The 15,985-nt window shown below is 40.6% G+C and overlaps 1 protein-coding gene across 3 annotated transcripts in view; it reads right to left on the bottom strand.

The window, feature by feature from the left end:
* The window catches only part of KLF8 (Kruppel like factor 8), a 76,298-nt gene that overhangs the window by 7,255 nt on the left and 53,058 nt on the right, over positions 1-15,985 (bottom strand). For all 3 annotated transcript variants that reach the window (XM_006096155.3, XM_006096153.3, XM_006096154.3), the window contains exons 2-5: positions 11,988-12,061; positions 6,729-7,293; positions 1,947-2,049; positions 1,177-1,316 (exon numbers count right to left, since the gene is read on the bottom strand). In XM_006096155.3, the coding sequence (XP_006096217.1) occupies positions 1,177-1,316; positions 1,947-2,049; positions 6,729-7,293; positions 11,988-12,059 (880 nt within the window). In that variant the 5' untranslated portion in view covers positions 12,060-12,061. The remainder of the gene's footprint in view (positions 1-1,176; positions 1,317-1,946; positions 2,050-6,728; positions 7,294-11,987; positions 12,062-15,985) is intronic.

Here is a 15,985-nt window from a genome sequence, read left to right as displayed (position 1 = left end):
ATTACAAGGGACAATTATGAACAATTATATGCCCACAGACTACGTAACTTAGAAGAAATGGGTACATTCCTAGAAACATACAACCTACCAAAACTGGCTCAAAAAAAGTAGAAAGCCTAAACAGGCCATCAACAAATAAGGAGATTGAGTCAGTAATCAAAAATCTTTCAACAAAGCCCGGCCAGTGTGGTTCAGTGGTTGAAGGTCGACCTATAAACCAGAAAGTCACAGTTTGATTCCTGGTCAGGGCATATGCCAGGGTTGTGGGCTTAGTCCCCAGTAGGGGCGTGCTGCCGGTCAATGCTCAACCACTGAGCCACTCTGGCTAGGCCCCCTTCCACTCTTGCAACTCCATGCTTCCACCACCAACCACTGCACTTAATATGCCCTAGCAAATGCTGGGCTTCCGTCAGTTATTAGAACAAGACAAACTTATTCCCATCTCCCAGCTTTCGTACTCTGCCTAGATAAGAGCAATACTTTCCTTAAACTTTTGGCATAGTTGGCTCCTTCTCATTAATTATGTCATTTAATGTAAGAACCTTTTTTAAAATACTGATTTGAACAAACTTTTAAAAAGCATTTATTAAACAACTGGGGAAATCTGATATTAAGGAATTTTTAGATTCCTTTATTTGAGCACTTTAAATATCTCCTGCCACTCCCTTCAGCTTATTTTTAAATGTCCTTTGCCTTTTAAAGATATATGCTTAAGTATTTATGACAAAGATAATATGATGTCTGAAATCTGCTTCAAAATAATAGTGTGGGATGGGGGAGTTGGTAGGGGTGTAGAAGGAACAAAATTGGCCACATACTGAACTAATTGCCGAAGTTGTCTTTCTCACATAGATGTTTCTCTCTCTGTCTCTCCCTCTCCCTTCCACTCTTTCTAAAAAAAATCAATGGAAAAATATCCTCAGATGAAGGTTAATTAAAAAAAAAAAAGACCTACAGGTGATCAATTGGGGATAGTGGCCATTCAGAAGACACCAGGCTAAGTGTAGTCATAGGCTGGTTTTATAAAAGCTACCTTAGAGTAGGAACAAGGTATAAGAGTAAAAGCCATGAATGGAACCTGATCCATGAGTATAAATGGATCAGCCTCAGAGACTGTGTATGGGGTGTGTGTGTGTGTGTGTGTGTGTGTTGGGGGTGGGGTGAAGGTGGACAGACCTGTATGGATTCTGCGGTGGGCTTTCAGGTGAGAGCTTTTGGTGTATACTTTGCTGCATCCTGCAAAGTCACATTGGTGAATCCGTCTTCTTTTCAAGTCAAGGGACTCTTCTCCCTGCATTTGGGTCATTGCTGCTGGTCTGAGATTAAAAAGAGAAATAGGGCCAAAGAATGATTTTAACGTGAAGTCTAAATAAATGGACATACATACAGTGGGACCACTTCATACAGGCAAATTTATTACTAGACCCTTAAAAGAAGAAGTAATACAGTACAAGCAATTCCCTCAACTAGCCCATTCTGCTAAGTACATGCAGGTTCCAGGAGGTGGCAATGTTTCCTTGGGTAGTTTCTGCTCCCAAACAGCGTGAGCATCTCTCTCTAACAAGTCTCATACTTGTGTTTAAAGAAATACATTTTTCATACAACATGGTTGCTAAAAACACGAGCCAACTACTTTATTAGTCCCAACATTGGATGACAAGGCTGCTTGAAACGTACAGAAAGAAACCCTAGGCAACTGTACTTTACAGGAAATCTGCAGATTTTTCAAGGGTAAAATTGATGATCTACAATTAGAACCTAACTCTGCCACAATATGCATGTCTATGCACACATATGCACACGAACTCATACCTTTGCTGGGAAAGGTTTTCCTATATTTTGTTGTCCCCAAACTCTTACTATTGTGTCTGAGAATTTGTTCATTTCTACCACAGATACACATATATACATAGAAAGGGACTAGAAGTAAAGACAGAAGTACTCACTCTTGCTGCAGTCCCTGGAAGGCCAAGGATCCACCCTCATTTGCACTTTCCTCACTGTCGCTTGGGACTTCCAGTGGAGACATGGACATGGGGTCAACTTTCACTAAAAGCAAAGAAAAGGAGCAATGTGGGCTACAAATATATGTGCCTCTGGTATCATTTTTAGGATTCCCAGTTTGGCCCACAATGAGAAGGAGCAGAAAGAGAAATACAGGCAGTCCTCGGGTTACGTCGGACTCGACATACGTCATTTTGTGGTGACATCGCCATCTCCCATTTATTTATAAAAAAAGTTCCGTCATTTCGATGTATGTACATATGTGTTTTATGTTTTTTGTTATTTATTTACCACAAGTAAAGGTCAGGAATTGTTATCTTTCTTTTAAATTTTTTTTACTGTTGCACTTCATTACTGCTGTGTATGTGCTCCATGTGAGTGACGTAGGTGCTTATGTAGGTGGGTTCCAACTTACGGCAAAAATGGCGTAATTTTGCGCCGTAGGAATGGACCTCTGACGTAACCCGAGGACCTACTGTAAAGGAAAGGCCAAGATGGAAGAAGTGTATTTGTGTAGAAGGAAGAGAAGAATATTTAAAATATGTAGCATAGCAGGAAACAGAAATTGTTTTGAGGGAAAGACAGTCAGGAACATTCTGGTACCACTAGAATAAGCTTCTCGAGGATAGTGAGTGAGATAGGACAGTGAGTTTCTTCTCTAGGATAGTGTCTGGTTACAAATAGACACTATCTCCAGCCCCAGGACAGGGTGTGCTTAAAAGTCAGGTTCAATGTGTGCTTGTTGAATCATACTCTCTGAATAGTTCCTTGGCTGTCCTAAGACAAATGCCTAGTCTCAGCCCACAGGTGATAATGCATCCTTCGGCTTCTGTGCTCCTAAATGAAAACAAGCCAATGAAACACATACCTGGTACCTAGTGGGTATTTGATACATGTTACATCCATCCTTTTCCCTATGTTGGGAGAAGCCCTCAAATATTTCTTATTATCAATTACTTGTGTTTCCGACACCTAACAAAACTCAGTCCTGTGGTCAGCGGTCTCCTAGATCTAGTAAAAGCTAGAAACTTAAGGGTGCTAATAAGGTTGAATGGGGAAGGACTTGGCTTGTGCAATCGCCTCCATACATTGATTGTACATCATTCACTAAAATGTTTTAAACATGGCCCTGGCCAGGTGGCTCAGTTGGTTGGGGCATTGTCTTGTACACCAAAAGGGTGCATACAGGAGGCAACCAATTGATCTCTCTCTCTCTCTTTCTCTCTCTCTCTCTCTCTCTCTCTCGCTCTCTCTCTCTCCTCCTTCCTCTCTAAAATCATAAACATATCCTTGGGTAAGGATTAAGAAAAAGTTAAGTTTTAAGTATGGATCTCAATATGTCTGTGTTTGCATGTGTGTGTATGATATAAATGTGCCAGTATATTAAAATTTTGTGTACATTATGAAAATAAACAAAAAATAATATGTAAGGGGCGAGAAAATACAAATAGAAATGCTGATACTTTCTCTTTATGCTCTAATTGCTTTGTGCACCCCTCTCACTTGAGGTGGAAGCCTACCATTTTGGAGACCACTGAGCTCACGGTCTTAGCTTAGCTTGAAACTACATGAAACATTTTAGAAATGTATTGTTTATTTAGAAGGGCTCCAATGGACTTATGGATATTATGGTGGGAATTCAAAGCCCCTTCAAACCATCCTGAGGTGCTACCACTGTCTTGATCAGTAAATTCTCACAGGGGGAATTTTATTTTTCCATTTTGTTTTTTTGTTTGGCTCTCTCTCCCTATACAAGAATTGATAACTATATTTTAATTAACCTCCTCAGGAGATCTCAAAAACAAGACTGTTGTAGCCCTAGTTGGTTTGGCTCAGTTGATAGAGCATCAGCCTGCGGACTGAAGGGTCCGGGTTCAATTCCAGTCAAGGGCACATGCCTAGGTTGTGGGGCCGATCCCTAGTAGGGGGCATGCAGAAGGCAGCTGAACAATGATTCTTTCTCCTTTCCCTCTCCCTTCCTCTCTGAAATCAATACAAAAATATTTTTAAAAAGATTGTTAAGAATACTTACATTACCAAACTTATCCTCTAGTCAATGATGGCATTTTTATTTAAAAGAACACTGCAGTCTCAGCAATTTGATACCTGGTATGTTGTTTTTCAGCATCCTACATTTAGTGATGCAACGATCACAAGGCATTGGATTTCAAAGCTTGAAAACACTTAGAAAGTTTATTATATATACAGTTTATTTTATATTGAGCTGAAATCTGGTTCCTAGTCAATTCTACCCACATCTCTTCCCTTTGGTCTTTTTTTAAAAATATATTTTATTGATTTTTTACAGAGAGGAAGGGAGAGGGATAGAGAGTTAGAAACATCGATGAGAGAGAAACATCGATCAGCTGCCTCCTGCACACTCCCTACTGGGGATGTGCCCGCAACCAAGGTACATGCATGTCCTTGACTGGAATCGAACCTGGGACCCTTCAGTCAGCAGGCTGACGCTCTATCCACTGAGCCAAACTGGTTAGGGCCCCTTTTTGATTCATGCTAAATATTTATCAGCTCCTCATTTGACATGGGTTTGAGTCCTTGAACCATTCTAATCTATCTCCTCTAAGTATACTCCAATTTCCCAACATCCTTCCTAAGGCATAACATCCAAAGCTGATCAGAATGCTACAGATGTGGTGAAGCTAAATATCTTGAAACACTTCGAGAAGCCATATATTTTTCTTGGATCATTCCCAATTACAAACTACAATGGATCTACTTCCAGTAGGGGAACTGGGTGGTTGGGGAATAGTGGTGAAAGGGAGACTTACTTTATACCTTTTTAAATTCTGAAGTTATTTTAAAAATTAAGCACAAGGAAAGATTATAGTATATGAACTTTCTCCTGGACAAATGTCTAAGTTCGTTAATCACATTTTTAAAATATATTTTTATTGATTTCAGAGAGGAAGGGAGAGGGAGAGAGAGATAGAAACATCAATGATGAGAGAGAACTATTGATCGGCTGCCTCCTGCATGCCCCACAATGGGACCAAGCCCGCAACCCAGGCATGTGCCCTTGACCAGAATCGAACCTGGGACCCTTCAGTCCAAAGGCCAACACTCTATCCACAGCCAAACTGGCCAGGGCTCATCAAATTATTTTTTGTGAGACAACTATTATCTACCACTGTGTTAGGTTCTCTGAAGACACCAAAAGAGGAATAAAACACAGTTTTGTCCTTGAGAAATTTACAATTCAGTTAGGAAGAATTCCTATATACTGTGATATAGGAGAGTGAAAAAGAAAAATGGAGGGTGACAGATGCTAAAATGAGGAGGAACATAAGGAAATGGTAATATTTCAAAGGAGACTTTTACCTGCAGGGGAAAAAAATACAGTGTTAGGAGCTTAGCAGGAGCTAAGTCTGCCTAAGTATGCAGGGCTAGAACATTATCAACTTGTTTGCCAAAGCATTCCTAATGGCAAAGAAGCTTAAAAACACTCTCCTGAAAAATCCCACGCCTAGTAAGCATAAAACTATTTTTGAAGTTTGTGTTTTATCTTCAAATGTTATTCAAATTTTACATTTTTCTCTTTAATAAAATCATATTTTAAAAATATAAAAGATTTCAAATTACTGAACTCTCAAATAATATATAGGTTCCAGGAAGATATATAGTATTTCACTCAAGGATATGCATACCCCAATTTGAGAAGCATGAGCTAAACAAAAGAGAGTCACTGTACGTTCTTAAGCATGGAAAAGACATGATAAAAACAGTGTGTATGAAAGATTGTGCTTGACGCTGTGTGCCAGGATAATTGGAGGGGATAAAAAGAGACAGGAGATAGGGCAACTCCAAAAGAGAATAGATGACAGTAACTCAGATATGCAAACAGCCCAAGTGCCCATCAGTAGATGAGTAGATAAAAATAGCTGTGGTACAGACATCAACCAATGAACTTGTATGCATCTATACGTGACCCGTGGACACAGACAATGGGGTGAGGACCTAGCAGGGGGAGGAGGATGGGACCGGGCTGGAAGAGGCTAGCAGTGGTTCCCAAACTTATTTGGCCTACCGCCCCTTTCCAGAAAAAATATTACTCAGCCCCTGGAAATTAATTTTTTTAAAATTTTAATAGCAGTTACTCATCGCCCCCAAATGCACCTGTGGCCATCACCGCCCCCTGGATCGCTGCAGCGCCCACCGGGGGGCGGTAGCGCCCACTTTGGGAATCACTGGGCTAATGGGAGGAAAAAGAGAACCTATGTAATACTTTCAACAATAAAGATTTTTGAAAAGAAGCTGTAGTACATATATACAATGGAATACTATGAGGCTATAAAAAAGAAGGATCTCTTACCCTTTGCAACAGAATGAAGGCACCTGGAGAATATCATGCTAAGCTATATAAACCAGTCAGAGAAAGATGAGTATCACATGATCTTACTCATATATGGAATCTAATGAACATAATAAACTGATGAACAAAATAGGTTCAGAGACATAGAAGCTGACAGATCTCAGAGCAGGGGGTGGGAAGAAGAGAAGAAGAGATGAATCAAAGAATACATATGCATATATGCATAGCCCATGGACACAGACAATAGCGTGGAGAAGGCCTGGGGTGGGGTGGGGTCTGGGTGGAGGGGGGCAAAGATAGGGAAAATTGGGGACATCTGTAATACTGTCAATAAATAAATGAGAGAATAGATTGATGGAGGTGAAGCCGAGGAGAGGGACACAGTGATGCTCACCTGATCCGGCATTTTTGCCATCTCCTCCAATGAGTGGGACTGTAATGGCTGCAGGGTTCCCATCTGCAGGCAAAGCAGTATACACCATGGGCAGCGATTGTACCACTACTGGTATGGTCTTCAGGCCACTCATTTTGTTTGGCAGACTGACTGAGGGGATGGTGTGAATCACATGGAAGATCTGCTGGCCACCAGTGCCCTGAGAGGAGGCCAGGATAGAGCCTGGAGTCAGAACGGCAGGGATGTTTGCTAAAGTGCCTGCATCAGATGTCGAAGTGGACAGGACAGGAGTCTGGGGAGCAGGCTGCGGCTTGGGAGGACGGATTGGCGCTTGCAGCATGCTGGCAGGCTGGAGAGGAGCCTTGGGCTTGTGGAGGGAGAGGTCGACTGGTTCCACCTGGGGCAGACCGAAATCATTGGCCAGCAGTTCTTCTGGAGGCTCGATCTTGATGTCATTAAACAGTGCTGGGTTCTCCATGGGGTTGGCATCCAGAAATGGTAGAGATGTCATATTGCCTCTGCCTGCTGTCTTTGGGGGATCTCTGATTTGAACAGAGCCAGTGACCTGAAATAAATTAATAAACAAGTGAGAGATGCAAAACAGTCAGTGCTAGTGCCCTGAAGAAGAGACATGCGAGCAATGAAAGGAAGATATCTCCATTCTCTTCTCACGGACAGAATATATAAGGAATTGGAAGAAATGAGGCAGGAGTACATTAAAGAGGGAAAAGGAAGGGATACTTTCCTGAGGATCGGTACTAGGCACTGTATCAGGCAATTGATACAAAGTGTTTTACAATACTCTTTATAATAATTCTGCAAGATTAATTAAAGTCAACACTTTCTAAGTATCCACTATAAATACTGGGCTAAGTCCAGTGAGGGCACATATGAATGAGGTATAACCAAAAGTACTAATATACTAACTATAATGATAGAATGATGTGAGTAGTTTATAAGTCATACCATAGTGAGCGATGCAGCAGACATATAAACGAAGTGTTTCAGAAAAGGAAAATGGAGCCCGGCCAGCATGGCTCAGGGGTTGAGCATCGACCTATGAACCAGGAAGTCATGGTTCTATTCCCAGTCAGGGCACATGCCCGGGTTGTGGGCTCGATCCCCAGTGTGGGGGTGTACAAGAGCAACTGATCAATGATTCTTTCTGATCATTGATGTTCCTCTCTCTCCTTCCCCCTTCCTCTCTGAAATCAATAAAAATATTTTTAAAAGAGCACGAAGAAGCATCCATGTTTCATCTATGTAATTTAGTCAGGCTGCCATCTGCTTTCTCCCTCTGCTAGGCTATGGCACTCTTAGTTTTTTTCATTTTCAATCCCGCATCTCAACTCGGGCCTTGTTCGGGGTCCAACTATTGCTCCAATCTGCTTCTCTAAGACATGACTCTGTGATTTGTCCCACTGTTTCACATACTTCTAAATTATGCCATCCCTCATGGGTGGATACACTCCATCCAGGTAAGGGAGCAGTAGAATCCTGTTGGTGGTGGGGAGGAGGGAGGATAGGGAGAGGAAGTTGTCAAAAAATGGCTCTGTTTAACTTAAAAATTCCTTGTCCTCTGAATCCCCAAATCAACTTAAACTCTTATTTTTCCCACATTTCCCATGTGTCTCTTCACCTGGCTAGTCCCCTTCCCAGATTAAAGAGGCAGAATACTAGGAATTTCTAAGAACGAACAGGAAGAAGTATTTCTTCTTATAGTCTCTCTCTCATGACTATCAATAATTTTGAGAAATAAAGTTACAACAGAAAGCATAAGAAGAGGTTAAGTGTAGTATCACTTTCCACAAGAATATAGACTGTGGGTGTCGAGAACAGGTAATAAGCAGAACCACATGAGTGACTGATACAGGTAATTTAGCATTCCAGGAGCTCAAGTGTACTAGAGATCAGGGAGAGTTGGAGTTATCAGTGAAAGTTCTATGAAATAAATGGAATTGGAATTTGGACTCTAAGGAAAGTGTGGGATTTTGGTAAATCAGACAGGCTGATTGAAGCACATGCCAGGCAGAAAGAATGGCATAGGGAAAGGTATCACTAAGAATCTTTTAGAATTGTATGACCCAAATAGTTAATATTACAGAGATATTATTCATTTTCCTGGTTGTAATAGTGTTGATGTTGTTAGGTAGGAAAAAGTCAGTATTAATAGGTGATACATACTGAATTATTATTATTATTTTATTATTATATTTTTATTGATTTCAGAGAGGAAGGGAAAGGGAGAGAGGAAATAGAAACATCAATGAGGAGAGAGAATCATTGGTTGGCTGCCTCCTGCACGCCCCCTACTGGGGATCAAGCAGCAACCCAGGCATGTGCCCTTGACCGAAATCGAACCTGGGACTCTTCAGTCCACAGGCTGACGCTCTATCTACTGAACCAAAGCAGCTAGGGCGCATACTGAATTATTTAGGGGTGAAGTTCCTTGATGCAAATTGCTTTCAAAGGTAAGAAATGAGGAGAGAGAGAGAGAGAGAGAGAGAGAGAGAGAGAGAGAGAATGAAAATGTGAAAATATATGCCAAAATGTTAAAAGTAATAAATTGGAGGGGGGAGACATATATACTACAATATGAACTCTAAAGCTGCTCATACACTTGGTCCAAGAAATTGTACTTTCAGGAAATAATCAGAAAGAAACAAAGGGCAGGTGACAACCAAGTGCTCATTCATTGGTGATGTAAGAATTTGAAGAAGGGGGAGCAGCATGTATGTACTGAGCTAGAGAGCCACCCATCAATCCTACCTCATGACATAAACAAATCATACAATGGACCAAACCAGGAGGCTTCTGCCCACTAGGATGTGGCCAGCACAGTCTTGTTATAGAATACAAGCTCTGGGTCTTTGTCCCCTGGGGCCTGACCAGTGTTCTGTGGCCATGTACCATAAGCACCTTTGCTGTACTACAACCAAGGTATCTTGGAAATGACAAGAAACAAAAAAACAAGTGCTTAGATCATGTACTATCCAGAATTTATACACATTGAACCAATTTCAAAGTGCTTCAAATTCTGGAACCTTAATATACTTAAACAGCACATCGAAAAACATTTTTCAAACTGTACTTAGGTGTACAGAGATTTGAAAATAAGGTAGTTATGCATGCATGCTTGACAACATTTCACTATTTTTTATTACAAGTTGAATAGATTTTTCTCTAACACTTTCACTCAGCTGCCCCCCTTTTTTAAAATCCTCACCCAAGGATATTTTCCCATTGATTTTTAAAGAGGAAGGGGGTGGGGAGGGGAGAGAGGAAAACATCGATGTGAGAGAGACACATCAATTGGTTGCTGGTAGGTTGAGGGATCGAGCCTGAAACCTAGGTATCAGGTATGTGTCTTTGACCTGAATGAAACCCGGGCCCTTCAGTCCATCAGGGCTCAGCTTCCTTTTAGTATTAACTATGACTAAGAGCCAGCAAACAGCAGATGTTTAGGAATAATTAGCAAATGTTTATATGCTAATAGTCCCCAAATGGCCACAGCTACAAATACCATTAAAATAGTACAAAGGCATCATATGTACATGCAACTTAAACAAATTCAATTGTACACCAAGGGCAAAATAATTAATGATTAAAAATATTTTCATAAGCCAGATATGTTATCTGGTGACTTTCACAAAAGGGATCTGGCCAAGCTGGATGGCTCAGTGGTTGAGCAGGGACCTATGAACCAGGAGGTCATAGTTCGATTCCCGATCAGGGCACATGCCCAGATTGTGGGCTTGATTCCCAGAGGGCACGTGCAGGAGGCAGCAGATCAATGATTCTCTCTCATCATTGATGTTTCTATCTCTCTCTCTTTCTCCCTTTCTCTAGAAAATCAATAAAAATATATTTTACAAAAGTAAAAAAAGATCTGTACTGGATATATAAAACTATATACTTAATTTTATAAGCAATTTAAGAGATTTTTAAGGGTAACTTTGATTGTATTTGGGTTTCACATATGCAACAACTTTAGAACTTAACCATGAGCAAAATGGGACTTCCACATCTAACATAGAGTGCTTGGCTATAAAAAACATAATCTGTTTTGCCCTGGCTGGTATTGTTCAGTGGTTGGAGCATCAGCCCGTGCTTAGAAGGGTGGGGAGTTCAATTCCTGGTCAAGGGCATGTACCTGGGTTTCAAGTTTAATCTCTGGCTTCAATGGGCCATGTGCCAGAGGCAGCCAATCTATATGTCTTTCTCACATTGATGTTTCTCTCTCTCTTTTTCTCTCTCCCACTCTCTCTCTGAAAAGCAATGGAAAAAATATCCTCGGGTAAGGATGAACAACAACAACAAAAACACAATCTGTTTTGAATCCTTGCTGTGGGGACATCCAAGTTCACAATTTTCTTATCTGTAAAATTGGAACATTAAGAATACCTATCTGTGATGGTTAATTTTATGTGTCAATTTGGCTGGGCCACAGTGCCAAGATATTTGGTCAAATGTTATTCTGAATGTTTCAGTGAAGGTGTGTTTTGGGTTGGGATTAATATTTAAAGCAACAGACTTTGAGTAAAGCAGATCACCCTTCATAATGTGGGTTGGCATCATCCAACCACTTGAAGGCCTTAATAGATAGACTGACCTCCTTCAAGCAAGAAAGAATTCTTCCAGCAGACTGCCCTTGAACTCAAACTTCAACTTTGCCTTGGCTCTCCAGCCTGCCAGCCTACCCATTAGATTTTGGATTCACCAAGATTCCACAATAATGAGAGCCAATTCCTTAAAATATTTTTTCTTTCTCTTTAGATAAATAGATGATAATAGATAGATAGATATATTTATATATATAAAACAAAATTCATCTATATCTATATATCTATCTATATCGAGAGAGAGAGAGAGAGAGAGAGAGAGAAAGGGAGAGAGATTGAGAGAACTCTTACTAATATACTACCCAACAGAGTTATTATGAAGATTAAATAAGACAATGCATTTAATCTCAGGGTGCCTGAAATATGGAATAGTGCTAGATAAATGATTGCTGTTTTATACCAATCTTGCCCCTATTGCCTTGATCCCAGAGACTATGTTTCTTTAAGGCCAGATCTACTCCCTATTTGAATCTGAAGACTGAGCATTCAGGTACTTCTTACAAACCTCCCTTCTTCATCCCTTCTCAGTCCTCAATATGTTGTCAGAAAGAAAAATGATCTTCAGCTCGATAATGATTATGAGGCACTCAACAGTATTACGGCACAATATTAGTATCTCTTTTTCCTGATAACTGACCTGTTTGAATACATGCATTGAGCTACCTTCTGAATTAAGCTGGGCCTTCAAGTTGTTTATGAATTGATCCATATCTGGAAAAGAGACAAGAGAAAGATAATTTTAAAATAGGATCTGACCCACTATATACACATACAATACATCATTTATTCTTGGTTACACCTGTTTGTGTTTTTATTAACATGATTTCTCAAGATTTACTAGATACTGAGAAGTCAGCATTTGGACAACATTCTAATTTATATATTATGTTCATCAAGATGGCCCTGGCTTGTCCCCAATAATATGAGCTGCCCACTCCCCTCAAATTCTGTATGCATGTGAATCTGTTTCTTCGAATCTCTCCAACCCACCATAGGAATATCAGCATAGCTACATAGTTTCCAGAATGCTCCCCTTCCTGGCCTAGCTCTCATTCTAAGGCAGTGAGGGCGAACCTATGACACGCGTGTCAGAGGTGACACGTGAACTCATTTTTTTGGTTGATTTTTCTTTGTTAAATGGCATTTAAATATATAAAATAAATATCAAAAATATAAGTCTTTGTTTTACTATGGTTGCAAATATCAAAAAATTTCTATATGTGACACGGCACCAGAGTTAAGTTAGGGTTTTTCAAAATGCTGACACGCCGAGCTCAAAAGGTTCACCATCACTGTTCTAAGGAGTCCCATGCTCCTGTATGGATATTTACCCTAGTGAACTTGTTTACACATCAGCATCAATTCTCTCAAGGAATATTTTCTCTTTCTACCTCTCTTTAACATACAAGCCAGGTGGAGTTAATATGAGCAATCTTTTATTTCCCCGTTAGATAGATTTTCCTCCTACGAAACAAAGATACTTGGTGGCCTCATTCAGCTGCCCTGCACCATCACAATCATCCCCACCAGAAGCACATACCAGCATCTCTTTTACCAGATTTCCTTTGATCTATTTACAGTCTAATCTCACTAGAGAGGAAAGCACAGGGCGAGGTAGATGAATCCACAGCTTGCTTATGACTTAATTGGTCAGATTTCAGATTTCGCTAAGTGTCTCCAAGTCAATTACAATTAGTTTCCTCATTTATGATCTGGTTGCATTTCAAAAGGTTGTCCCTAAATCAGTTAATTGCTTTGCTCATCAAATACATTTACCTATAGAAATGTTCATTTACAGGTCACTTCACAATAGCCATTTAAGGCCAAATGCAGTTAATATACAACAAATGCACAATTAGCAGGAATAGAAAATTATAATACGACCACACACAAAGTAAAATATAATTCTAAACACAATTCTTTTATTTATTGAAAGTCAGGAATGGAGGTAACAAGTCCCAATTGAGTGGCAATAATAGACAAAGAATCTTCTATTGGGATTGTGAGAAAACTTCTGAGACACCATCAAGAGTTTGGAGAATTTTAACAATTTAAAATATCACCAATTTACTCTCAAAGTACATAGATTTTCTTTTCTTTGTTCCAAGTATATGAGTAGAACTGCTCACATATACACCCATCATTCACCAAATCATCTCTGCATAATTACTGTGTTAGAAGTTATAGTAGGCAAGTTGTTATCAGTTTTTGATCTGAGTCAACCAGATATGGAGAGTCAGCAAATACAGCAGAGAGCACTGACCTGGGAGTTAAATGCCCACGAATCACATCCCATAATCTTTGTCAAGGCCTTTTTCTTTCTAAGCTTTAACTTCTCCGTCTAGAATTTAAAATGTTCAAACTGTTCTCTGCAAAGTCCTAAGGCATCTGAGAAGTCTCTTGGGGGTGGGGGTGGGGTTCATGGAGGAAGATGTGTAGTAAAGAATTAGCACAGAAGTCAGATGCAGAAAACTGTATTTTCCATTAGACTGTAGGTTCTTTGCAGGAAGAGATTTTCATCTCTGATGTTTCTTCCAGTGATGTATTTCAAGGGTTTAGGACAGTGCCTGGCACGTGGTAGGTGTTCAATACCTTTCCCAAGGTTTTTGATGTGTGACAGAAAAGGGGAATGAGGAAGCGTGTTTTCTCGAGTACAGGAGTTAGACAAGAATAGAAAAGAATAAAAGAAAATTAGACAGGGTTATGTATGAGAGATGTCTGACATGCAATTAACTCTGAAGTATGATGTGCCAGAGACGGTAGTTTATTGTGATTTCAAGGAGGAGTGAAAAAGGAGGTACAACAGTAAAAAGAGAATGTTAGGTCAGATAACTCTCATATAATCCAGAGGAGGGCACCATGAAGTCAGGAGCACTTGCTTGGTTGCTGCCAGAAAAAATCTGGAGGAGAGTGAAGAGAATTCCATTCTTCTTCTCCATTCACATATTCTTCAATTAGGCCTCATTAGTCCTATCTGGGGCAACTTATTAGATAAGAGCCATCTCCTATCTGGTCTTCCTCAATTCCTGTGGATTATGAGACAGCAGGGTTGAGGGAGCAAAGTGACTTTGATAACCTATTTAGCCCCTATTGAACCTCAGTTTCTTCACCTGCCAAGGAAAGGGATTATGATACTGATTTAATAGGTTTAATGTGAGAATTCCATGAATTAGTACATGCAAATGTACTTCTTTGCATATGAAAAGTTCTCAATATAATTAATTATTAAAGTCACCCCCATTATTATTGTTGATGGCCATGTGTAGGTCTGGCCCAGAAGGGTATCTCCTAGGCATCAAATAGTTCTTTCATAAGCTCAGTGTGCTCACAAACCTTCTCTTCCTCTTATATTTATAATCTCAATTTATAGCACCACCATCAACCCCGTCTCAATCTAAAAACCTAAGGGCCAGTTACTTTTGACTCCTCTCTCTCTATCTCCAGCCAATTGGTTATCAGCTGCAATAAATTTTACCGAAGAACTATCTCTTAAACCTAGCCCTTCATCTTTTCCCAGTCACTTCCCCTTTTAGTCCATTCTCCCACAGTGCAACCCAAGTGTGGTAAAAACATGTGGGATCTGGACTGAGCATCTAGGGTCACATCCCGACTCTGCAACTTCTTAACGGTAAGACTCTGGGTAAGTTTTTCCACACCTCTGTGTCTGTTTTCCCATCTGCAAAATGAGAACAATAATAGTACCAGCTCATAGGGTTGTTGTACTTATCAAGTTAATATGTGTTCAAGTGTTTATAGTATCTTGTACAAAGAGGCAACATCAGGTGAGCTCCTCAGTAGATACCTACTCTTGTTCCTCTCTGTGTCCCAGATTTTTAGCAGAGTATCTCCTCCATGTAGTGTGCTAATGTCCAATTGTCCAATGAATGAATGATCATAGGAATAAGGAAGGTTATTTAATAACAACAATCTATATATATATAAGCCAAAGTGACCGTCCAACTGGTAGTTAGGATGCACACTGACCACCAGGAGGCAGACGCTCCGACTGGTAGCTGTGATGTGCACTGACCACCAGGGGGCAGACACTCGATGCAGGAGCTGCCAAGCAACAGCAACTTTGCAGTGTCCTTTCACACACTGGGACCCCTCGGGGGATGTCAGACTGCCAGTTTTGGTTCGATCCCTGCAGGCCAGGCCGAGGGACCCCACCTGTCGGAGGGATTCTGCTTACTCAGCAGATGCCCTTCGAGCCCCCGGCACCGCCCCAGGTGGCTGGGAGAGGGACCGAGGGAGGTTGGCTCCAGGGCATGTCCAGCCCATCTCACCCAGTCCCACCCCACTGGCCACCTTCTAATTAATTTACTTTCAATGTGCACGAATCCATGCACTGGGCCTCTAGTATACTATAATAATCAATAATATTATATTTAAAATAGCAATAATCAAGGAGTCTGAAAAATACTTCCTGTCCAAACTGCATTAAAAGTATATTAGTCATTGCCCTAGCTGGTTTGACTCAGTGGATAGAGTGTCAGCCTGTGGACTGAAGGGTCCCGGGTTCAATTCCAGTCAAGGGCTTATGTCTCAGCTGCTGGCTCAATCCCCAGTGGAGGGTGTTCAGGAGGCAGCCAATCAATGATTTTCTCTCATCATTGATGTTTCTATCTCTCTTTC

This window comes from Myotis lucifugus, unplaced genomic scaffold (genome assembly GCF_000147115.1).
Source record: "Myotis lucifugus unplaced genomic scaffold, Myoluc2.0 scaffold_169, whole genome shotgun sequence".
NCBI lineage: Eukaryota > Metazoa > Chordata > Mammalia > Chiroptera > Vespertilionidae > Myotis > Myotis lucifugus.
This window is presented reverse-complemented; position numbering and strand designations above follow the sequence as displayed.